At 37.3% G+C, this 26545-nt stretch overlaps 1 protein-coding gene and 1 pseudogene across 5 annotated transcripts in view; one reads left to right on the plus strand and one right to left on the minus strand.

Annotated features, from left to right (window-relative positions):
• Positions 1–26545, plus strand: part of ECPAS (Ecm29 proteasome adaptor and scaffold) — a 108416-nt gene that overhangs the window by 8272 nt on the left and 73599 nt on the right. For all 4 annotated transcript variants that reach the window (XM_080940053.1, XM_080940052.1, XM_080940051.1 and 1 more), the window contains 2 exons: positions 20735–20865; positions 26220–26336. In XM_080940053.1, coding sequence (XP_080796179.1) covers positions 20735–20865; positions 26220–26336 — 248 coding nt within the window. The remainder of the gene's footprint in view (positions 1–20734; positions 20866–26219; positions 26337–26545) is intronic.
• LOC308438670 (zinc finger CCHC domain-containing protein 9-like) lies at positions 2077–2824 on the minus strand (annotated as a pseudogene). Its single transcript has one exon. The product of its transcript is annotated as a zinc finger CCHC domain-containing protein 9-like (transcript).

Below are 26545 nucleotides of genomic sequence, written 5' to 3' on the forward strand. Positions count from 1 at the left end.
ATAGGGTTTAAATTGTGACTCTCTAGGCAGTCATGGTGGTGCATGCCTGTTGTAATCCCTGCACTCAGGAGGCAGACACAGGAGGATCACCACAACTTTGAGGCTGTCCTGGACTACATAACGAATTCCAGGGCAGCTGGGGTTATAGTGTGAGCCTTAATAAGCAAAACACAAACAAAACATTTCAGAAAATTTCATATCCAAATGAGCATTTTCCAAATAATTAACTGCTTTTGGTGGATATTAACTGTCTATTATGCAGCCTGAACTCTTATGTAGTATCTCTCTCAAACTTGCTCTTGTAAGCTGAAGTGATCCTTCTGCTCACTGCCTGGTTGCTTGCCAGCTGCTTGCTCTGAGGAGGAAGGTCTTTATAGAGGTGGGAGTGTTTGTAAACTTAAGAGTGTTTATTTATTAGAAATCTGGCACTTAATGTACCTACCACATCTTAGAAATGGATGAGAACGCTTGTCAAATCATCTGGTCCGGCTGTCAAACTGCCTTCATGATTGCTTTCCTGTGTGTGTGAAGAGGTGAGGAGTTGAAGGCAGTAAGGAAACAATCTTGTAGGAAGCTGAGGTGAGCAGGAAGAGGGAAGCCTTTTTATGGATCATATTGAGTCGGTAGGGAGTTTAAAGTAGTCTGGCATCTTATACAGAAGGCTAGGATTTCATACATACCAGGAAATAGATTTTTAACTCTGTCTTGCTTAAGGAATTTGCTACTAGTTCTTGTAGGTAAAAAGACCCACGACTTTTCCTGGGGAATGCAATAATGTCTGTCCACCCCCCTAACATGTACCAATGGCAAACCAAAGAAATACTACCCAAGTTTAGCTTGGTGAAACAGGATTTTATTTGGTCTTCTTACAGGAACCTGGGTAGAAGAGCTACTTTGGATTGCAAAGCATGTCAGTTTTCATGACAATTCATGAAAATTGATCAGAGAGCTGCATGGATGACTCTTTTTTTTTTTTTTCTCTGTAATTGTTTACTACTTAATTGTTACTGGGGAAGGAATATCATAACGTTTTGGGTCTCCTGAGCCTCCAAAGTTTCATTAGCTTTGGGAGTCTTACGATCCTTTCTTCCTCTCTGAGGGAATGTTTCAATTTGGAGAACATAACTATATAACAAGGAATTCCTTAATTGGACATTTGTCTTGGTCCTGAGGACAGAGAGACAAACATGCTTTGATTGCCTTAGTTCCGAGGGGCAGGAGCTCTAGGAGTGCTGCAGAGGACCCAGGAGCATGGTGGTTCCCTTGGACCATCCTAGCTATCGGTAGGCAGCTCTGCTCTTTTGCGGAAACTGATGGATTGTTTCATTCTGGGATTGAATCATTGCTTATTCACAACATATGACTGTATTTGTGCTTACTGCAGGAGTGCTTGACATTGTTTTTTTTAAAAAGCGTATTTGCATTTAATTTGAGTTCCTTTTAAATAGGCTGGAGTAGGGGCAAACTTCTATTTTAAAATCTTTTTTTAACAGCTGATATAATTTTATTCAGTACTAAAAATTACAGATTTTGTGACAACAAAAATTTCTATTACAGTAAATTGATGCTCTGAATTAAGAGCATATAACAAAACATTTATTCACAAACTGAAAGGCATGTGCTTTGCTTAGGGGTCAATTTTGATTCGTAATTTACATTTATAGTGATGACTGCCACCATCAGGGATTGAGGCCCTTAGTTATTTCTCAGTTCCATCTGTTAAGATGTGCTCTTAGGCACGTTGTCTGTAATTGTAGTACTCTCTGGATGCTGAAGCAGGGTTATTAGTCTGAAGCCAACCTGGGCTACATACAATCTGTTTCAAATACAGACAGACACACAGGCACAGAGAGACAGGCAGACAGACCACACACACACACACACACACACACACACACACACACACACACACACACACACACACACACAGAGCTCTAGAGAGTATAATTAATCACCCTGTACTCATTGAAAGATGGATTGTAGGCGACCTGGCCCCCGTCAAGATCAGAGTCATGTCTATAATACCGGCTGCCTCCACACATGCCCAGCTTTAATAAAGTAACCTTGAAATGGTACTTAACAACTGTACCAGTTCTTACCAAAAATTAATGACTTGGGTACTTTCAGTTTAGGTCTCTGTGGTTTGGGCACATCCAGAAGTCTTCATAGGCTGCACTCATTCCCTTTGCCCAGCCACCGACTGTGATGATTCGGTCTGAGTTCCGATTCTCAGAGTTTACAGCTGCACCATCAGCATAGACTCCTTTGGTATTATCAGGGCAGGGTCTGGACCAGTGTCCCATTTCTCCGCAGACAAAACATTTTGGAAAAGGAAGTTCACCAAGCGCAGGGTCTATGTTAGCTCTGCACTTTGTCATCTCGTGCTCTGTGGACCTGCAGCGGTGACAAATGCCGGTGCCCATGTCCATGGTCAGGTTGTCACAGTGGAAACATACCATAGTATTCTTCTTTGCCGCCTGTCTCCTTAGTCACCTTCCTTCCCATCCACTGTCCTTTAAGGCCACTGGAAGTTCTTCCCTTACTTCCCGGCTGTCGGCTGCTCTCAGCTGTCCACTGTGAAGCACCTGTGAGCTCTGCTTCAGGTATTCCATGAACCCGTTCACATCTGCACTCTAATGCTCTGTTGTTTGTGTTTTGCTTGAGGTGCATCTTTTCTAAGGGACAGCCCAATGATTTGACATTGCTTATGATTTAGAAGGTTTTGGTTTGCTCTCCTCACAGATCACTTCTTCATTTCCCCCCATGATGTTGCTGACAAGGGTCTCTTACTATCTGAAGTACTAACTCTAGCCCACTTGGTCATAGTTAGATCAGAGGTACTTAACTAATCCCGTCTGAATCTTCCAGAGCAGCTTAGACAACCCTATTTTAAAATCTTAGGAGTGAAGATGGGAGTTCTGATTTCTGGTATTATGTTATGAAGAAAAGTCCTGTTATCCTTATTTGGGTCCTGCAGGTGTTAGAGTGACAGTTAATGACTTAGTGGTATTTAGGAATCAACAGATGGGGAGTGGACTTTCAGGTCTAGTACTAGTTAGATTTATAAGAGAATAATCTAGATACCAGTTAGGTCTTCCTTATTTTCCAGTTTTTAGCCTCAACTAATTAAAATGGTTTTCAATGTTTGAAGATTCCAGTCTCTTTTTTACATGTCTCGATCATCACTTCCAATTGTATAATTTAGTTCTATTTTTCTTAGCTCATAGGTTCCCATTTCTGAAAATCTGCTTTGGCTCTGCCTATTTTAGGTTGATACGAGAACCAACTCTGTCTGTTATATTTTCTTCACCTGCAAACATTTTTAAGTAAATATTGAAGCTGAGGTGAGTTCCAGGGCAGCCTTGTGTTTCGAGCACTTGGTTTTCTATGCTTCAGTTGGTCCCCTTGTGATTTCCCTCTTTTTCTTTTCTTCTTTTACTGTAGAAACAGCTGTAACTCCCCTGATTTGGATCAGTACAGCTTTGCCACACAATGGGGCATCTTACTTTCTTGTCATGGTATTAAAACAGGTCTCATTTCTATCCTAATTATGAATTATCACCAATTTCTTATTACAGTTGTTAGATGCACCAACTTTTTTATAAGATTTATTTATTTATTTTATATATATGAGTACACTGTTGCTGTCTTCGGACTCACCAGAGGAGGGCATTGGTTGTGAGCCACCGTGAGGTTGCTGGGATTTGAACTCAGGACCTCTAGAACAGTCAGTGCTCTTAACCTCTGAGCCATCTCTCCAGCCCAGTGCATAAACTTCTAAATACCTTTCAGGATGCCTAAGGAATTACTATTCTCTGCATTCAACCAATATTTGAGCATCTACTTTCTAAAGGAACTGAGTTAAGTATTTGGATAAAAGAGACTCAGTCATAGGTTCTGAACTTAAGCTGGAAGAAGATGGAGGCATGAGTATGCAGTAGGGTAGAGTCTGATCAAATTGGTCTAGAAAAGGAAGATTGGGCAGTTACATAATATGTAGCAAAAGATGGTAATCATCAGAAGTGTAGAAACTGTAAGTGGTGTGGCAGATGTTGGGAGGGTGTTGAGCTGAGACATAGCTCCAGGATGCCTCCTGTAGCTGAATTCAGTAGAAGCTGGGAGTTTTGAATTGCTCACAGAAGAGAGTTTTTAGGAGTCGGTATGAACAGAATTGGAGTTCATTAAGAAGAGATTTTATTATAGATTTAAGCATGGGGATCATTAGAAAGAGAGGTGTTCAGTGAAAATATGTGTGGGTGTCGGTTACTCAAGAGGGAGTTGCAATTACTTGTCTCTCTAATAATTTTATAAATGATTTTGGTGGGTTCTGAAGTTATATCTAATAGGGTTGTTAAGGGACTTAAATGTGGCCATAGGATGGCTTCTGATGTGCATGTGTTGAGTAGGATTACATCCAGTAGAAGTAAACCTTGGCTCACAGGTTTCTTCTCTTCCCCTCCTGAGTTCTTTAAGTCTCTGTACTTTGTATCCTACCCAGAAAAGGACTGTAGTGAGCCCATATGACCAGGATGAAATGGTATGTGTGTATTGTGTAGTATGTAGCTTATCAGTTGGTCCTCAAGTGGGATGGATTTAGATTTGTGTAGATAGAAGAGTGGGCTAGTGTATTTGGAGAATGCACCATGTTGAATGACTTGCTTGATCAAAAGAATTGACTAGGAAAAACTGGATGTGGTGGCACACACTTTGATTCTAGTGCTTGGGAGGTGGAAGGAAGAGATCTGGAGTTTGAGGACAGTGGGCTAGAGCAAGGATGTCTCAAAATCTTTGGGCTGGGAGAATTGATGGTATATGTAAGAAGCAGTTGGAATTCGCATGGCTTTGGGGAGTGATAGCATACATAGGTGAGAATGTCTGTCTAGGGTAGACTGGCCAGGAGAGATGCGCTTTCTGACGTTGATCACAATGCATTGGAAACATTTTCTTTTTTAAATGTACTTTTTGGAGGTGTGTTTTTCTTTTCTTCTATAAGATTTTTATTTATATTTGGATCAAGTTGGTAGCTGGCTTAAGCCAAGATGACACTTGTAGTGAATCAAAATACTTTGAACTGAGAGGGACCTTCAGGAGAGTCTTGGAATTTCAACCGGAAATTGTTCAGATCCTTTTCCATCCTTTCCAAGCCTTAATGCCATTCTTTCTTCAGTTCAGCTTTCTCTGATTTTGTGATTGATAGGATGGGTTTGAGATATCAGTATCAAGTTCATTAGTTTATGCTTCTAGATTCAACCAATCTGAGGAGGCTTGGCTTTTTTTTTTTTTTTTTTTTTTTTTTTAAATCCCAATTCTGAATACCTGAAGAAAGTTGCATCAGAGACCTGTCGCCATATATTTGATACTGGCTGTGGTCAAGTCACATTTGTGCTGTATATATGGTTGTCTCAATATTTAGTATTTTCTCTGTTTCTTTCTCTGAAACCAAGCTATATTTTAGCATGCTGGAAGGAACATTGTGATCAGAGATGAACTGCCACGTAATAGCTTTGTGATCTTGATGAACATAGTTTTTGTTAATGTTTTCATTTCATATAAAATGGAGCTCCTTTTGCCTACTTGAATAAATAGTGGTTTGTGGGAGAGACACTTCTATGTCTCATTTGTCACCTTTAGCAAGCCAGTTAGTTAGGTCATGAGTTCCAGTTTTAATTTTTTATCTATAGATACAAATATTTGTACTACATCATGTTTTTCTGAGACCCCAGAAACCCCATAGTCATCTTATGTATATTAAAAAATAACTACTGTTGAGAAAAATGTTTGTGAATTATTTTATTATAGTCTGAGATATATTTGTGGTAATAAAGCACATAATTAAAACTATGCTGTAGCTTTAGATTAGTGATTGGTTTGTTATATGATGGGACATGGTCTAGGTATTTTCAGCTTCCATTCCAATCTCAGCTTCTACTTACGACTTCTAACATTTACTTCTTTAATTTTTATTTTTTTTGTGCTGGGTATTGAACTCAGGTTTTATACATGCTAGGCAAGTGCTCTACCATTAAGCTACATTCCAGAGCCCCTCCTTTATATTCTGAAATTTACTTTTATATTCATAAAACTTGATGTCTTTGTCAGAAAATTATATAAAAACAGACAGACATCACTCAGAAGTATCTGTTTTCTTTTGGTGGCTCACACAAAATCATTTATGCCAATTAAACAAATGGTAGGCAGTGTGCTTTTTTTCTTTGCACACTTTATGAGGAGTGTTGTAACAAGCAGGTTGTCCTGAAAAGGTCTCTTTCCCTTTCTTTCTGTGTTTTCCCCACAAGTAATGATATGACTTAGAAGTATATTTTTACATATTTTTTCTTATGGATATAATAATTGGCATTGCTGAACTAGAAAAATTTTTTTTTTGGGGAGGGAGGGTGGTGACCTTGTTCTTAAGGTTTTGGTACTTTTCCTTAGACCAGATACTTTTATTCTTTTACATTTAAGACTCTTTAAAAGTTCTGTGATTATGATTATTTCCTTATTCTTGAAATACAAATTATTTTAATTGTTCTATACTTTTAAAATAAATTTATTCTTATTGAAGAATATTTAAAAATATAAAGAAACATCAGTGACTCATTTTCTTCCTTTTGTACACGTATACACTTATAAACAAAATTTTGGCATATATGTAATATACTTTAAAATGTAATTTACTGCAAAACAAAAATGTTTCAAGTAAAATCCAGAATATTATGAAGAAATGGAGAACTATGATGAAGACTTGAGTGTGTTTGTGTTTGTGTTGCTATGGGTGGGACTTGGAACACACAGTAAGCTGCTGTCCTTACCCTGCTCACTGACTCGAGTGCTTTATCTATCATACGTTTTGTAGAGATAATCCAAATCCTCTGCTACTGCTCTTTCCTTTTCCCTACTCTCCTGGACGTGGTCATTTATCCCTGTGGTGTTTATAGTCATGAGCAGTGTATATAGTGCATTTAGACACTGTCTATAAGCACAGGTGCAGTGTCCATGCTCACCTTTCTGACTTGTTTTCTTCCCATGATCCTAAGACTTTTCCAGCGTAGTACTATTGTCCATGTAAACATGACCCTTGTGACCCTGCTCTGTTTAATTTTTGGTTGCTTTCAGACTTCACTCTTACTAACCCTGTGACTCTGAATGGTTTTATGCATATGTACTTAGCTCTTCTTAGAAGATTTGCTCTTTCCACTCCCAAGATCAAGCATGCTCTACAAAGTGCTATGCCTGCCTGCCTGCCGCCTGCCTGTCTTTCCTTTTCTCCTTCCTTCTTGATTTTCTTTGGATTTAGGGACAGCATATTTGGAACTCACTGCACTGGCTTCAAATTTATGGCAGCTCTCTGGAGTCCTATAAATGTGAGCCACTGTACCTAGCTTAGTTCTCTAAATTATTTCTATTCAGTTTTTTATAGTTAAAAACATATAAGATATTTATAATGTACTTCTCTTTCCCTTTTTACTTTATAGAATTAGTTTGAAAAAATATCTTGTTGGTATTTTATGCTTTGTGCTTGAGAAAGTGTTTGAATTTTTCATTTTCAGATTTTCATTCAAAGCTTAAAATACCTTAATTTTTAATCCATGTTATTAATTTACCTGAAAGTGATTTTTATGATATTTCATTTATTTCTGGTTGTCTTCATTTGTTGATTTGTCCCTCTTAAATACTTTTATTATATATACTCTTAACTACTATACCTTTATTATCTTAAAATGTAGTAGAGTGACTTACTTTTGTGGGAAATATTGGTTATCTTTGTTTGATATTTCATATTTTTATTCACATCCACCTGAATTTTATAATTATCTTTTCAGCTTTCATTCCATCTAAATTTTATAACTATCTTTTCAACTTTCATGAGCTCTTTTCTATAGAAAATATTTGGTTGTGGCATATTCTACTATTTTGTATAATGCTGGTGTATTGGTGGGCATTTTAATTGTTTACCAGATACTTTTGACTCTTGTACAAAATAAAGTCTTGGTGGACTTTGGCTAGGGACATGGCATGGTGTGTGTATAAGATACTGAGATGAGATTAACCTGTTTGTAGAGCAGGCTTGAGGTTAGGAAACCAGGCAGCAGAGTTTCAGCTGGAGTTGGTCCTGTCAGCTGATTACTGAGCAAAGCCTTCCTGCTGAGCTTTGAATGATGAGTATTGTGAAAGTTAATGTCAGTTTGTTTAAACTGTGGAGACTTAGGAATTTAAATCACAGAATCAACTAACCTGTTTCATCTGATATAGAAATCTGAATATTTCTAGTCTCTGTATTCTAGTCATTAGAATTAAGTTTTAGCTCAGAGTACCATTTTTCTCTATAAGAACTTTGACATGTTTTGTAGGATTCATTTCTAGGTACAGTACATTTTAAAAATTGCTGTTGCACACATTTTAATACTTTGTTTTCTGATTCCATTCTCATTAATCTCAGCTGGCTTCTTTACTCTGATGCTGTATGCGACATGAACTTCTTGTTCCACATACTCTTCTCATGGTTGTCATAGGGCTATAAAATACTAGCAGCTTAACAAAAAGCCGGTTTACTCTTCATACTGCATTTCATGAACTTGCGGTTCAGTCTGCTTAGAAGTAGTAATAGTGTGTACATTTTGTGTTATCCGGGTTTTGTATGCAGTATCATATTTCTGTAGATTTTAGAGACATAGTTTGTCAGAGTGGTAATTTCCTTCTAGGCTGGTTGTTTTCAAATCTACATTTATAAGCTCTGCTCTGTGATACTGGGTTTTTATATTTTCCAGACCCCTCTACCAATTAGCTTCCTGTTTTAAGACCTCTCTTTTCCTGCCTCAATGAGAATATTCTTTCTTCTCCCTAGAAATTGTATTGTTTTATCTTTCACGTTTAGAGTTTGGGGAATGGTGCTAAGGATGGAACCCAGGGGCTTGTCTGTGCTAAACACTCACTCCATCCAGACTACTTTATATTTTCATATTTAGGTTTATGATTCACCAGAAATTTATCTTCTTTCATGTTTGGTGTGATGAGGTAGGAGTTACATTTTGTTTTCCCATAATACAATGTAATTGTTTGTGAAATTTACTGAAATGACAATATTTACTTATTCATTTGATTCATAATTTTATTTTAAAGCAAGTGACTTATACATGTTTACCTGTATTTTTAGTTATTGTAGTTTTTGGCAAGGTTTGAAATCTTGTCATGTAAACTCTTGTTGTTTTTTAATCATCCAGGTCATTCTTTGCAAATCTTAGTTCTTTGTAGAATGCTACCATTTCTGATTCTATAATCAGGCTTTTATTTAGTACTCTTTAAAAGACTTTGTGTTGATATTGGATAGTATTTTCTGCAGATCAGTTTGGGGACAATTGACATGTTGTTAGTATAAATTGTAACTCTTACCTGAAAGGCTTAGAAACAGATAGGGTATTTGATTTTTGTTTTTAGATTAAAAAACTTTATGTATTTATAATGTGGTAGCTTATGGATGAGACCCAAGTCTAAACACACAATTTCCTGTGACTTCCATTTACTTATACAGTAGGCTTAACATACTTGTGTTTTGACTGTGATCTGTGTTAGGCCAAGTGTAGCATTAGTAGTCGTGGATTGTGGATTTCAGATTTTAAATTATTGGATGAAGAGATCTGTTTTATTGTGATCATGATTATAGTATATCCTTTCAATTTTCCTCAGTTTCTTACAGCACATTTTGGTTTTCTGCTTGGAGGTCTAGCATAATCTCCCCTTAATTTCTTTGTATTTATGTTCTTATGTGTCACTGAAAAAGATGTTTTCAAATTAGATGAATTGATTGACACAGTCTTGCCATACAGCTTAACCTGGTTTGAACACATGTTCCTATTGCCTTAGCCTCCTGTGTGCTGCAGTTAACTTGTATGTGCTATGTGCCCGGATTACAAATTCTGTTTTTTAATAATTTGTTATTGGCATATAGACAATCAACTCATTGTTATATATTGTTATTCTAGTTATTATATATTGTTAATTTATCTGTAGATTAATTTTGATTTTCTGTGTGCTAATATAATCCTCAGATAATGAAAATTAATTCTTTCCAACCTAGTGCATTTTAATTTTAATTTTAATTTTATTATTTTGAATGAAATTAGAGCCCTTGAATATAATTCTTTAGTTTTTTCATTTTTTTATTGGTTATTTATTTACATTTCAAATGTTATCCCCCTTCTCAGTTTTCCCTCTGGATTCCCCCATCCCTTCCTCCTCCCTCTGCTTCTGTGAAGGAGCCCATCCTCCCATCCACCTACCCACTCATGACTCATCACCCTAGTATCCCCTGTGTTGGGGCATTGAATCTCCATAGGACCAAGGGTCTCCCTCCCATTGATGCAGATAAGGCGCTATGTAAGTAGCTGGAGCCATGGGTCTCTCCGTGTGTACTCTTTGGTTAGTAGTTTAGTCCCTGCGAGCCCTGCGGGTCTGGTTGGTTGGTATTGTTGTTCTTCCTGTAGGGTTACAAACCCCTTCAGCTCCTTCGGTCCTTTCCCTAACTCCTCCATTGGGGTCCCCATGCTCAGTCGGATGGTTGGCTGTGAGCATCCACATCTGTATTGGTAAGGCTCTGGCAGAACCTCTCAGGATAGCCATACCAGGCTCCTGTCAGCAAACACTTTTTGGCATCAGCAATACTGTCTGGGTTTGGTGTCTGCAGATGGGATGGGGCAGTCTCTGGATGGTCTTTTCTTTAGTGTCTGCTCTACTCTTTGTCCCTGCATTTTCTTTAGACAGGAACAATTCTGTGTTAATATTTTTGAGGTGAATAGGTGGCCCCATCCCTCAACCTGGGGCTGTATATATACCCCATATAATTATTAAAAAAAGACTTATTTTTGTTTTATGTGCAAGTGTTTGCCTGCATATTTGTATGCACACCGTGGCATTCCCAATGCTCACAAAGGTCAGAAGAGGACACTGGATCCCTTGAAACTCCAGTTACATATGATTGTGGTGATAAACTAAACCCAGGTCCTCTGCAAGACCAGCAAGTAGTTTTAACCACTGAGTCATCTCTCCAGTCTCTGAATGGAATTCATACTAGTGAATTGTATCTGTGTTCTTCCCCAAATAATGGAGAATGTAGTTAGTATTTTATCATTAAGTGCAAAGCTGTAAATTAAAAAATAAAATCCTCATCAGATTAAAGTTCTCTTTTTAACCTTATTCAACATGGACAATTTATTCCTGTCTTATTAACCTGGGTACCTTTTAAAAATATATTGAAATATTACAGAATTAAAAAAGATTGTAATTGTGGTAGTATAGTTAAATACATTTAAAATGTATTTAAGTGTTAAATTTTATTATTTTAAATGTTAAACTGATTTTAAATGTTTAACTTTTTAAACTTTTGAAATAAGCCCTTCTTTAGCACATGATGTATTATTATTTTTATGTAACACCATCTTTGCCTTGCTATTTGACTTACAATTTTTATTTGCTTTTGTGTTCGAGTAAAATATATTTTATTATATACACACATACATATGTATTAAATTGTATGATTATAACTTTATTTAGTATATGTTATTTCTTAGTCTGGGAGAGATTACTCAGTAGGTAAAAGTACTTCACTGCCAAGCTTGACAAACTTGTATTTGACAGTTTGATCTCTGGAGCCCACATGGTAGGAAGAGAAAGCCAATTCTAGCACTTGCCTTTGATTTCCAGTAAATGCTCTCTTTTGTCTGTTAGCACGTGAGACTTTAGCTCTCGGGCCTGGCTTGATTTTCTGTGGTGGCAAATGGAGATGTTAACATGCAGTGTAGGATTCTTGTTGCCTGCGAGAGTCTTCAGTTAATCTTAGCTGAAAATGTGTCTGAAACTGAAACCTTGGGTAAGTTTTTTACTTATTAAGAACCACTGTAATGGTTGCTGATGAAGCAATGACTTTGGCTTTAGGACATCTTGGCTCTAGTCACAACCTCTTCAAACAGTGTGCACTCTGGAGTACTTTTTGTGGGCGGGGGATGACAGTGCTTGGTGATTTTTAGATGATCCTACCTGTGTTGCTGCTATTCCCACTTGGAACATGAATGAGGCCATTTTTCCTTGTACTTTAGCAAAACTTGGATTGCTAGGCAGGAGTCTGCACATGTAAAGCTTGTGATTGGTGGAACTAGAGTTTGTATAGAGTTTGCTCTGAATCTCTTAAGTAGCTTATTTTACAGTTTCTTTGGGCCAGTCTGAGGCTTCCCTTCCATGTACAACTCCCTGGGTTGCAACTTTTGGCTCCAGTAAAATTTAGTGTCGTCTGTCTTTTTGTTTTTCTCTTTTTTCCTCTTTCCTCCTTCCTCTTCCCACCTCACTTTCCTTCCCTCTCTTATTCTTCCTTCCCCCCTTTCCTCTTCCCTTCTGGCCCCCTCCCTTTTTTCTTTCTTGCCTTCCTTCTTGGAGCTCATGTAGTTCAGGATGGCTCTGAATTTCTGATTCTGCTTCTTCTGAGTGCTGGAATTACAGGTATGTGACACTATGCTTAGCACTTACGTGTGATTGTTTTATGTTAGATAATATTCTGTAATGGCTAATATTGTCAACTTGATAGAACTTATAACCTATCACCTGGGAGATAAACCTCTGGAAGTACCTAAGGAGTTTCTAGATTAAGTTAAAATGGGAAGAGGACAGATCCTAAGTTCAGATAGCACCATTCTATGAACTAGGGTCCCAAGTTGAATAAAAATGAGAGAGGGCTAGAGAAAGGCTCAGTGGTTAAGAGCACATACTGTTCTTGCAGAGAACTGAATTTGGATCCTACCACCCATGATTGGTGGCTCACAACCACCAGCTCTACGGGATCTGTGTCTCTTCTGGCCGCTATAGGCAATCATCCTATATGTGTGGGCATGTGCGTGCCTGCATACACAAAGTTAAAAAAAAAAGTATTGCTTTTAAAGGAGAAAGAGAGCCAAGTACCACCTGTCATTACTGTCTGTTTCAGTTTGGATTACTATGGATTCAGTTTGACCAGCTTCATTGCACTTTTATTTCCATGTCTTTCCTGTGCTTATAGATTGTGTCCCCATACTGACGTCCAAAACAAACTCTTCTCCAGAAAAAAAAAAGTCCTTTCCAACTCTGTAAATATAGCAAGTTTTTTTCTATCCTTTTCTTTTCTCTCCTTTTTTAATGCTGGGGTTTAAATCTAGGTTTGTTTAACAGAGTAACTGTTGGGATTCTGTAAACCCCACCCCTCAGTTACCTGACACTATAAAAGGGGCTGCTTGCCCCCTCCTCTCTCTTACACTCTCTTACTCTCTCTTGCTCTCTTGCTCTCCCACCCTGTCCCCCCCACCCCCCGTGTGCTCACGGCTGGCCTCTACTTCTCTTTTCTCTCTCTGCCTTTACTAACCTCTAAAGTCCCCCATGACCTGAATAAAGTCTTCTGTACTGTAGTGCTGTGTGGCTGGTCCCTCGGGGGAGGGGACCCCACATGGGTCCTCTGGGCCTCGCCGCACCTCCATGGACCATACCTCCCCACTCTCTTCATCCTTTTCCCAACATTGGTGCCGTAAGTACATGCTGTGCCCTAAATTAAATCTGCAGCCTCTAAATCTCATCCCACCCCAGCCTCTTTCCTGTTTTCATCCATCCTCTCTTCTGTAAACAGGGTTCCAGTGTGTATTTCAGGTTAGACTTAGACTGTTTCTTCTTTTACCTTCGCTCTTTGAGTGCTGAAGTTATGTGCTCTATCATGCTTGGCCCACATCTATTTTTAATCACATTTCAAAACACATTTTCCCTCTCCTAGGCTTGCATGGTAGCTATATGAGAGTTTCTAATAATTAAACTGAATGTGCTTGTGCTTTATGTATTTTCTTTACGTTTATTTCACAATGAACAAATCTTAAAGACTCCAGAAAAAAATTGAATTTCCTATATTACTCCATATGTTAAAGGAACATTTTGGATAGATTTTAAAGACTTGAATACAGAAAACAAAATCATAAGGTATATGAAAATATAGATTAAATATATGTCTTAGATCTCTCCAAGGCTACTGCCAGGATCAGTACTTCAGAGTCTAGGAGGACTCAGTGCACTGGACAAATATTTGTACTCTCAGATTTATTACAGTGGAACCACCAAAGGGCAAAGGTGTATGGATTGAAGTCTGGAGAAAACCGTGTGCAAGCTTCAAGACTCCTTTGCTGGCAGTCACACCAAACAGGCTTTAGTTCCTGATTCCTGTCACACTGAGCTGGTGAGCTGTGACATGAGTGAAACGGTGTCTTCTAGGGACCGTTGGGAGAGACTCGGGCATTCTTGCCACTTTGAGCTCCTCAGATTGACACCCTTTGCCTGAAGTGTACCAGAAGTCTCCAAGAAGTGAAGCTAATGTTTAGTATAAAGTACATTGTTTATAAAAACAATTCAGACATGGTGAATTCTTACCAGAAGTGAGAATGCTCTTGTTCATGCTTCCAGATGTCAGCGCTACTGTTTTTTTTTTCTATACATTATAAAATTTAAAACAATGATCTTGGCATGATAAAAAATAATTCTAAGCATGGCTAGAAGAAACTAAATATAGCCATAAAGTAATGGTAAATTGAGCTGTATTTAAATACTGAGCTCTGGAAAAGAAGAAAGTACTACACAGGGTTAGAAGTGAAACTGAAAAGTGATTTACTATATGGGGAAAAAGTGGGAGTTACTTGACAATATGTAAAAGCTCTTGGCTTAGTGGATAGACTTGCTTCCTATTTAAACTTGATAGAATTTTGATCCTCGGAACCTGCATAACGGTGGAGGAAGAGAACTGACTCCACACAATTGTCTTCTGACTCCCACACTTGCACTGTGGCACACCTTTCCCTCCCTGTCCTCACCTCCTCTTCCCTCCTATCTTCTCTCCCAAACCTTACTTTCTCACACACAGAAGTGATAACAAATACAATTCGAAAACCTTTTATAAACCATCAATAAACTGAACAGTGGCTTGGCATATCTATGCTCCCCATATGCAGAAAGCTGAGACTGAAGGATTGCAATTTTATTTTTTGCTTAAGGCATATTGTGAGTTTAGAAATGAATATCTTATGTGCTATGTCTATGTAAAATCTGTAAAGTTCTGAGATATATCACTCTAAATGTCTAAGATAAAAATGTATGTAAATTAAAAGAGGAAAGGGAGGCCAGGTTTGGTAGCACATGCCTTTAGTCCTAGCTCTTGGAAGGCAGAGATAGGCAGATAGCCGGGCTCAAGACCTGACTGGCCTGTAGAGATCAGAATGGTCAGGGCTCTGTAGACTCTGTCTCTAAACAAAACGAGAGAACCTGTCTCACAACACTAAAAAGGGGAAAGCAATGTGTAAATTAATATGTAATGTTCCAGTTCTGAGATTATATAATATTAATATATGAATAAAAATAGCTGTCAAAAATACGTTCCCTGTTATTTGAAGTGGGAAGATATGAGCCTCCAGTGAAATGCTTGCTTTACAAGCATGAAGGCCTGATAGATCCTCCAGCTCCCACACAGAAGCCAGAGGCGGCATGCAGCTATGATCAAAGTGCTGGGTCAACACAGGAGTATCTCTGGGGCTTACTGATCAGCTCAGTTCACTGCTGAGCTTCAGATTCACTGAGAGATGTTTGTCTCGAAAGATGAAATGGAGAGTGGTGGAGGAAGATAACTGTCATTGACCTGTGACCTCCACATACAGTGGGTCTGCATATGCGTACACCTACACACACACACACACACACACACACACACACACACACACACACACTGAATCAATTACTTTTTCTGTTGCTATAATAAATTTGTAACAAAAGCAACTTGGTGAAGGAAGAAGGCACACAGGAATTTGAGGCAGCTGGTCACATTGTGCCTACAGTTGAGAAGTAGAAGTGAGTGACACTTTGTCCGTTTTCAAGTTGGGATCTCAGCCCATGGAATGGTACCACCCATTAAGGATGGGTCTTCTAACTCATGTAACTGAATTTAGAAACTTTTTTTATCGACATGATCAGACTTTCTGTGTCTCAGGTTTTTCTAGATCCTGTCAAGTAGACAATATTATCTCCTCTCACATCTGCACTAACTCTTTCCCTCCTATTCCCCGAATTTGACGGATTGTTTAAAGGGAAATAGTAGTGTTTCTAATTTTTTGATAAGCAAAACAGTGGGAGTTTGAATAGAAAAATATGAAAAGACGGAGCTTGCTCCTGTCTCAAATTCTGTTTATTATGTTAGAATCTACTGTGATAATTTGGAGAATATCACTTAGATGAAAGATGGATATGAGTTTTAGGTTCCCCTTGAATCTTCAGAACATATGGTTCTATCTCTTCCTATTTTTGAAAAGGTCCTTTTGTGATATTTGCCTCTTTTTGTTGCTGTAATAGAATACTTGAGACTAGATGACTTATAATGAAAAGAAATGTCTTTCATTTTCTTGCTTTTTTGGGTTTCTCTTCTTGAGATAGAACCTCACATATCCTAGGCTGACCTTGAACTTGTTATGTAATTAAGGATGTCCTTGAAATTAAAATCATATTGCTGACACCCGCTAAGAGCCACCATGTTTGATATAATGTGTACTGAACTTCGTACCAGTGTCTCCATACACATTCAGCCACCCAGTATTTCTGTTCTTTCAGAAAGCTGGAAGGCCACATTGAGAGGCTTTCAAATGTTGAGTTTTTTTTTCTCTCTCTCTTTTTTTCTGTCATACCACATGAAAGAATAAAAGTGCAAAAGGGTCAAAATCATAGGAAGAAAAATTCCTGTGTGTCCTCCCTCATATTTGGATCCTCATGTGTGGAAACTAGGTGTGTGTGTGTGTGTGTGTGTGTGTGTGTGTGTGCGCGCGCTCATGTGTGTGTGCATGCATGTACGTGTGAGTATGTGTTTAGGGATGTACTTATACTGCATAAGCACGTATATGGAGGTCAGAAGACAACTTGTGTGAATTTTCTCCTTTCACTTTGTGATCCTGGGAATCAACTCAGGTGGTCAGGCTTGGCAGCAAGTGCCTTTGCCCTCTGAGCCATCTCTACCCTACTTCCCTCTTTAACATAGATTTTTGGTATGAGTAGGGTGGCCTTGAACTTGTTAGCATCCTGACTCAGTCTGCATCGTGCTAGGATTACAGGAGTATGTTAGCTACCCCTAGCTTGATTAGCTTTTACTTCAAAGTGCATTATGTCTTTAAAAGATGACCTGATTAGTTGCACATTGATCCTCTCTCAATTGAATGTGAAAGATCTAACTCTGCCTGCTTGAGAAGCAGTGCCCTTGAATGATTGGTGATTTTTGTATTTTCACATTGCATTACAAATGAGTATGTGAGAAATAACCACAATGCATCCCCCTTTTTAACTTTGTCATAGATTTTTCTAGATTAATTTATTAAGAAAATATAACTATTTGTCTTGTCTGTGAAAAGCCCCCCCCCGCCCCTGCCCCAGCCTAAGATCTGTAATACACTGAAGAATATGCTTTTTACTTGGAACTTTCCAGATGTAGTGGTTGAATTCACCATTCCTAAGGAGCAAGTTCTAGGACAGCCAAGGCAACATAGAGAAACCCTTCTAGAGAAACAAAACAAACAAAAATTTCTTTTACAATAGCACTCAATGTTTATTAAGTAGAATAATCTAGCCCAGTATTCCCAGAGTTTACCTGCCCACTTTTGATTCTTTGTTTTCCTTTCTTAAACTAAACTTGAATTTTACTTGGGATTTTACTAGGTTTTTAAAACATTTTATTGATTTTTTGTGAGTTTCATATCATGTGCTTATCCTGCTCTTCTTGTCCTCTCATAGCTGCTCTTCACCCTTGCAAAACTCCCCCACCTCCAAAAATAAACATACACTTACTTGTGCACACACATATGCCCCCATCATCATCATCATCATCATCATCATCATCATCATCATCATCATCATCATCATCATCATCATCAACAACAACAACAACAACAACAAATCCCCAAAGTATAGAAGACCTCTCTTGGTTTAAGCTGTAATATGTCACAGTGTGTCCCATAATATATCCCTCTGTCCACAAATTTTCACTTGTAAATATCTTTGGCAATGAGTCATCGGTCTGGTTTGAGGTCTCTGACTTCTGTGACACCATCAATATTGGATCCTCATTGGGACTCCTACTGGTTATCCTGTTGTTGCCCTGTGTCTTGGAGATCCTGAAGTTTTGGAACCGCAGAACTGGCCCTTTTATCAGTCCCAACCTTTTGAAGATGGTATAGATTTTGGGGTCAGCAGCAGCAGCAGCAGCAGTAATTATAATTTTATAATTACTATTATTGAATGTCTTTTGTTTTCCCAGGATCCTGTTCAAGGCTGCGTTCAATGGTTAACCCTAGCCTCTCTGGGGCAATATCTTAGTTTGCCTCCCCAACTCCCTGCCTTTTCATGATCTTGGCAGTATTAGGATACCCTGTAGAGTGTCTTCCAGTTTGGATTTTCTGATGTTTTACCAGCAAATAGACTTGGATGGTGGGTTGTAGAATGAATACAAGAGTGCTGAAATGTCTCTCTTGTTACAACTCATCATGCATACATTATATGATGTTATTGTTGATAAAAACTCTTCTTGGGCGAGAGTATTTTTTCATTGTAAAATTAATATATTTCCTTCTGTTCTAAGTAGTAACTAAATCCAGGGTACACTGACTGAAAGAAAGAGGACAAGAATAAAGCTATACTTCCCTTAGGAATATATTATTTTGAGTTCTTTTTCCTTTAGTTTATTGACATCAATAAAAACCTATGTAGGTTTTCTAGTTTGACTTTTAACCCACACCTGTACTATTTATTGTGTTCTGTTACTTGATCCAGTATCGTCTAGCAGGAGTTTTCAGGTTGACTCAATACCCTTTTGACATTTTCATTTCATCTTTAGTACTATGTTTCAGGCTTCCTTTTAAAAATCTTTTTCCTGTCCTAAGCTCTAGAATTAGTTATTTTCCCAAGAAGTCTGTCTTCTTTTATTATTGAATTATATTTAAAATAAGATTAATGTTGGATAGAGGGCTTATATGTTTCTACGTGGATGTTGCTGCTCACTGATTGATAGATGTATCTACTTTCACAGATGGAATATTTGAGGTAAACAAAATAATTCTTGGGGCTGGAGAGAAGGCTCAGCAGTTAAGAGCAACTGTTCTTTCCAGTACCCATATGGCAGCTTACAACTCTATAACTCCAGTTCCAGGGGACCTCTCACTCAAACATCCATGCAGAGGAACTACCAATGCATGTGAAATAAAGTCATTCTTACTATCTGTTATAAAACTTGGCTACTTATCAGTCAGTGGGTAGTCTGAGTTTCATTTATATGACTCCTGACACCTATCTTTTGGCTAACCTTATTATTTGAAGTAAATTTCAGTAACTGTGTTAGTTCATCTGAATATGTTTTTGTTTTTATAACTAAATAATAATGACTTTTAAAAACACATTTTTATAATTGAGATATAGTTGGCATGATATACTGATCAAGACATAAAATTTTTCAGCTCATTCCTACTGATAATTTTTACAAGTGATTTGTGGTGTGTGTGTGTGTGTGTTTGTGTGTGTGTGTGTGTGTGTTGTGTGATGTAGAGTTTGCTATGTGTTTTTTTGTAGATATGTATCCTCATGCACAGGGAGACCAGAGGCAGTTGAGTGTCTTGCTCTATTACTTCACACCTTATTTACTTCAGATAAGGTTGCTCATCAGGAAGCCCCAGTGACCTTTTTGTGTCTGCTTGTTCACAGCTATAAGGTTATAGGTGTGCATGTGATTATACCCAGGTTTTTGCCTGAGTTCTGGTGGTTTAAACTCAGATCTTCATTCCTGCTTGGCAAGAGCTTTACTTGCTGAAGCATCCCTATCTCTTTTTGTCTTGTTGTCTTGTCATGCAGACCAGCCTAGCCTTAAACTTAGAGTGATCCTCTTGCCTCAGTATTTCAAATGCTGAGATTATAGTCAAGCACCACTGTGCTCAGTGCCATTTATAGTCTTATAAGAACCTTTGAGAAACAAATATCTCATTACACCACCTTGTTTTTTCAGTGCTGAGTTCAAACCTATGGCCTCATAAATGCCTGGTATCTAAAAAATTAACAGTAATTTGTAATCAGATATTTGGCATTCCTGTGAGTTTTCTTCTCCATCACCTTCCTCTCTGTCCTATATATAATACATTGGTCAAAGATACATGGTAGCTTGTTTAATAATTACTATGTAAATTTTGTTGAACACATCCCATGGTCTTGTCCAACTTGATTCTCATTGTAGTTTTCCTGTGGGATACTTGTCTCTGATTTTCTAATGAGTCCCATCATAGCAGTGGTAATGATTCTGTCCTTGGAGAAACTTCATCAGTTAGCCCCTGACATCTAGTCAAAGTTCCTCTGTTGTGTTCTCTTAGCCAGGTCTAAAGTTACTTAAAAACAAAACAAACAAAACTTTTATCTTTTCTTAGTAACTTAACTACTAAGTAACTGAATTATTCTTGGTTATTCTTTCTAGAGATTAAATGTCTAAAAACAATTGTACATGATTCGCTAATAGACCCCTTTTTAGCAGTACTTTCTGGTTGTGTCACAGTCATTTGTCTGTGTGGCTAGTCTGGTTGACATTCTTGACTGAAGGATCTGCAGTACAGAAAAAAGAATTAAGCTTTAAAAATAGGCTTGTTTATGTTTGGTTTGCTAAGTTCTCTTGTTTTCTTTTATATTATAGATCAGCTCGAACGGGTCTTTTTACGACTTGGCCATGCTGAAACAGATGAACAGTTACAAAATATTATATCTAAATTCCTTCCTCCTGTTTTGCTCAAACTGTCCAGCACCCAAGAAGGAGTACGGAAAAAAGTAAGCATGTTGGAGACTGTTTGGGGAAATAAATGATGAATAAGTAAATCCGTATATCATGAAGTGAGTCTTTTATTCCCATTGTTGAAATGGAGGCTTATGATCCTAATTACAGCTTTCCAAATGGATGGTCAGTGTAAGAGTTGGCCTTCAAAATGAAAGAGCTTACATGCCGCCTGGTGCAGCCGCTGCACTTCCTGTTGTGCTTGTTTCCAGTGTCAGGTCATTATTTTTAATTATTCTGTATGGAGCACTTTCCCCTTTAATTTGTAACATAGTTAATTGGTTTTTTTCCTGTATATTTGTGATAGGCCTTCTGGTCTTTTAGCTGTCATCAGGTTTAATCTCTTGGGATACTATAATTGGTTGGCATTGACTTGAATGTCTACCCTAAGAGACCAGGTTTGCGGTCAATGGGAAGAGTATCTCCCAGAATGTCTTTGTTGCAGGAAAGGATGGACAGTCTTGTCATATACTTGTTATTCCTATTTGCTGTTAGTCCTCATTTGCTGAAGTAGAGTGTGGTTGGTCATGTCATTTTCCTCTTTAAAACCTTCAGTGGATTTTTCTTGCTTTCAGGGTATCAAAGGCCTTTTACAAGTTGATGTTTATTTACTTATTGTTATTAGTCTGAATTATGATTTATGGTACATGCTATATTTGTTTTCTCTTGCTGAGGCAAAAATACCCAACAGAAGCTAGTTAAGGAAGGAAGAATTTATTTTGGCTCAGAGTTAAAGAAAGGATGATTAGAAGGCAGTAGGAAGAATATGAAGAACATGAAGGCAAATGCTCTTTTTCTATCCACTCAGTAAGCGGAGAGTGGATGGGAAGCGAGGCCCGTCTCTAACATCAGATCTGCTCCCCAGTGACCAGCTTCACTCCGTGAGATGTCCACTTTTAGAAAAGGTTTTATCTTTTAAAACAGCATCACCAGCTGGGTACCAAGGAATAAAATATATGGGCTCATGAGAGGACATTTTACTTTTGCTAAGAGGGAAGAGAAAGGAGTAGGTGGAAGAACACGAGGACATGGTTATGATGGCTGGGAAGGTTCGTGATTAACACGGAGACCCACCAGGCTAAAAGATGGTGGACTGAACGTGATTCCCTGGGGAACTGAAGAGACCACAGTGGGTGAGAGGATGAGGGATAGGAACAGGGTTCTAGGGCATGAATTTGGATGGGGGTTAGGGACATTTCGACTTGGCTGCTGCAGAATTTAGAGTGGAAGCCAAAGGAAGTAGCCAGAGAACCATTGTTTAGACTGAACATTTTTAGTAGATTGCAAAAATAAACAAAACCCCCTAAAAACCCAAACTTGTTTATATATTTTTTTATTTCTTTGTATTTTATCCTTTTTTTTGGGTAGAAAATCATCTGTTCCTAACCATCTACTAATTTTAAGTTATATGCCATTCAGTTCTGTTATACTTAATCCTATTCTCTTTTCAAGTAAAGACTTTCATTCTTTTAGGTTTCTTTATGTGTGTGTGTATATGTCTTTACCTGCTTGTATGTGCATGTGATTACATACATGTAATGGCTAGAGATTGATGTTGGGTGTCTCTTCTAGTTGTATACCACATTTAAATATGTTTAAAGATTTAAAAATTTTCATTCTGTCTGCATGGATGTTTTACCTGTGTGAATGAATGTCTGGGTACCATGTAGATGCTGGTGCCCAGTGAGGCAAGAAGAGGTCAGTCAGACTCCCTAGAACTGGAGTTACAGATGGTTGTGAGCCGCTAACTGGGCTCTGGGAATTAAATCTGGGTCATCTAAAAGAACAGCTTATGGCCCCCATGCCATTCTATCCCTTTCTTATTTTTTGAAGGAGGCATGGTCTCTTACTATACCCGAACCTCACTGATGTGGCTAGACTGACTGTTTTTCTTTTCTTTTCTTTTCTTTTTTTTAAAATGAATTCTGGGGGAAAAAAAAAAGAACTCTGGGAGGTTGAGCTCAGACCTGTGTAGCACTTTGTTGATTGAACCATCTTCTTAGATCTTACCTCAGTTTTTATTGGTTACGATTATGAAAATTATAGCATCTGCTTGCTTGCTTATTTATTCATTCATTCATTTATTGATTGATTGTTCTGGTCTCTAACCCAGTGGTTTCTATATGCTTGACAATGAATATGCCATTCAGCCGTGCCCCTAACCTGTTTTAATTTGAGCTGTTTTAAAAGACAAACCAGTGATTAAGTTTTCTTCTTGTTAATTACATTTTTCATTTTTGCTCAAATTATTTTTCTTTTTTTTATATAAGATTTTTATTTTTATGTTAGTTTAATAATGATTATGTGTTAAGAAAAGCGCAAAGAAGTTATAAGTTTGTACAAGGTAATATGAACTAGTTCTTTCCCACATTTTACAGATGAAATTAAGTTCAGAATGATCAATGAACTTTTATTTTTATTTGTTTATATATAACCCTGGCTGGCCTGGAAGTCTATGTAGACAAGAATGGCCTTGAACTCACATATCTGTGTGCCTCAGCCCCCCCTATTAAACCTTCTATTGCTGGTTTTAAAGGTGTGTGCTACCCACCCCCCCAGTTCAATTATTGAAATTTTTTTTACCCTATTATTTAGCCTTGACTGTCCTGGAGTTCCCTCTGTAGAGCAGGCTGGCCTCGAACTCAAGAGATATACCTGCCTCTGCCTCATAACTGCTTGGATTAAAGGCGTGTGCTACCACTGCTTGGTTAGTTAGTGGACTTTTAAATGACCAAATAAATGAATGGGTGAGCCAGGGTTTAAATTTAAAATTCAAGCTTGGTCACTAAATAAAAATATTTTCACTAATTATGTTTTCAAAAATGTCCAGAATGAATAAAAACCTATTTATGAATTTGTCTTTGTTCTGGTTATACCTTAGAGTTATGTGATATGCAATGTTTGCTTTTATTTTTTGACTTAATTAGTAAGAACATTGTTTTTATTTCTGAAGTATTTGTTGCAAAATCTTTCTTGTTTTGTTACATTGTGGACTGAGACCAGACCATTGTTTAAACTTTTTTTTTTTTTATGGCAGTATGTTGAATTGTTGAATCGTTATCACATAGGCTTTTGTGTGTGAGAAGCATTGAGTTACATCTCCAATCTAAAGTGTATTCTTTATAAGATTAAAAATATGTATATATTCTTGTTTGCCGAGTGTGGAGTTTAGTATGCCCTGAGCCTATTTGCTGGTAACATGCTGCAGTTATGTTTGAGAATCTGTCTTCTAGTCTTGTATATTGGTAGTTATGGATTACAGCCTTCTATGGTTGAAGTTTTCCTGTTTAATATTTTTGCTTTCTGCAGTTTGATGTACAAGTTTAACATTTTATTAGTAATTATAGTATGTATATATTTACATATGTATTTATTGGCAAAGGGATAATGTTAAGCAGACTTGAAAACTTCTGGAAAATAGGAAACACTTGTTAAAGCTGATAGACTTTAACATTGTGCCACTCTGATGTATCTTTTCACTCAGTCTGTTTGCTTTGAAGTATTGAAGTCTTACAAATGGAAAAAATGATCCTGAAATAAATCATAATAGCCAAAATTATTGGTCTGTTTCTCAGTTTAACAATGCTGTGAGGTATAGGTGCTTTAATTATTCCTATTTTATAGATGAAAAAAAACTGGGATTCAGGAAAGGTAAGTAATTTGCCTCATATCACATGACTAACAATATACCTCATAAATCGAGAATTATATAGACAAGTAATTTCAAAATTAATCTGGTTTCTTCAGGGTACTACTTCTGTGTAATGGCTACACATTATTATTTTTTACTGTATTTATAAAAGTAAATTTAATTCATGCAAAGCCAGCCAGAGTAAACAGAAGTTAAAAAAATGATACTGAAGGTAGTAGAACTTTTCTTTTGTATTACTTTGATTTTTAGGCAGTGTATTCTTGATCGGTGTCTTTACTTTTATAGTATGTAGTTGTGCACTGATATGCCTTATAAATAAGAGAACCAGTGTAATAATAATTGTCATTTTAACAGTATTGCTAATAAAAGATATAGATATTGAGCACAAATTTATAATGCAGTTTTTCCTCTTTTATAACTATATAAAATAAGACTCGGATTTATTTATCTATTTTGATTTTTCAGGGCAAGGTTCACTGTGTAACAGCCCTGGCTGTCCTGGAACTTGCTCTATACTGGCCTTGAACTCGGAGATCTGCCTGTTACTGTCTCCTGAGTTCTGGAATTAAAGGCATGTGGCAATGCTGCCTGGCTAGAATGTATTTTTTAATTTAAGGAAAATGAGAGTTCCTAAGTAGAATTCTATCAGAGTTAACTTTTTTGTTATCCATTATAGGAATAGTAGAAAGTTGATGTCTGACTATATTTGATGTAGAACACCTTGAGTTCTTAAATAACTACTGGGACATATATAAATTATTATGATCATTTTGGAAAGCACTTGAAAGTATCTGCTCAAACTAGGCATATGCATAACCTACTGACCAAATGCTTCTGGTCTTGGATTTATATCCAACAAAAATAAGCACATACATACACCAAAGGGCATATCTAGAAACATGATGTCAGCACTATACGTAGTCACCAAATTTGTAGCTTTCACAAACGTGTGCTTTCAGGCTTCAGTGCATATTATAGAATTGATATATCATAGATGCTGCCCTCCAGAATAGTTAAAATGTTCAGTGTTTCTTTTAAGTGAGATTAAAAAAAAATCTCACTTCTTTTTCATTTTCTTCTCTCTTTGTACATAATATGTTGGAGTAAGACTGTGAAAATTTATCAGAAGCCTGTATATTTTTCTTTCTTTCCACAGGAATTGCTGATGTGTTAATTTCTACTTTTGTTTCTTTTCCATTTAAGGGGAGGAGGGAAGTCTTTTTCCCCCCTTATTCTTTAGTGGTATTAGCTGATTTTTAAGGATGAAGTAAATGCACTTCAGTGTTTTGCTAAATTCTGCTATAATCTAGATCCTGCTTTTATTCTTACCACTCTGGCTTTCAGATAGATAAAATTTGCCATATTCTTTTAGACCCTGTTCCTTTTTAGAACCAATTTTCTCCTTGAAGTTTATTCCCTAGAACTCAAGTGTTTCTACAACATTTTCTCAGAAGTCCTTGATTTGGACAACCTAGTATATCTAGAAGCAGTAGAATCTTAGATTTTACATTGTAATAATTTTGGTGTCTTGCAAATCCAGATATTGTTTTTCTGATTCTGATATAGCCGGTTCTGAGATATAAACTTTATGTTCCTTGAAAGAATGAAGTAGGTACTTTTTATTAAAATAAGTAATATCTAAGAAATGAATTTATTTTAAAGATATGATTAATAATTCTAGTTCTGTTTTTGCTTTAGGTAATGGAACTGCTGGTTCATCTGAATAAACGCATAAAAAGCCGGCCCAAAATACAACTTCCAGTAGAAACACTATTGGTTCAGTACCAGGACCCTGCTGCAGTTTCCTTTGTCACGGTGAGAGTTATTTTGGGGAAAAAAATTTTTATTTTGGCTTAAGTCAGTCTTCTCAATGTTTAGTTTACGTTTAGGTACGTTTAAAGTTTCATTCTTAAACCATAACTAACTGAAACAGTTGTTTTTAAAATATGGTGTGTTATTTTCTCATGGAGTACTGATTCATAGACGTTATAGGAACATGGTAACGAATGGTCAGTTATTGGGCA

This window comes from Micromys minutus, assembly GCF_963924665.1.
Source record: "Micromys minutus genome assembly, chromosome: 28".
In the NCBI taxonomy this organism is placed as follows: domain Eukaryota; kingdom Metazoa; phylum Chordata; class Mammalia; order Rodentia; family Muridae; genus Micromys; species Micromys minutus.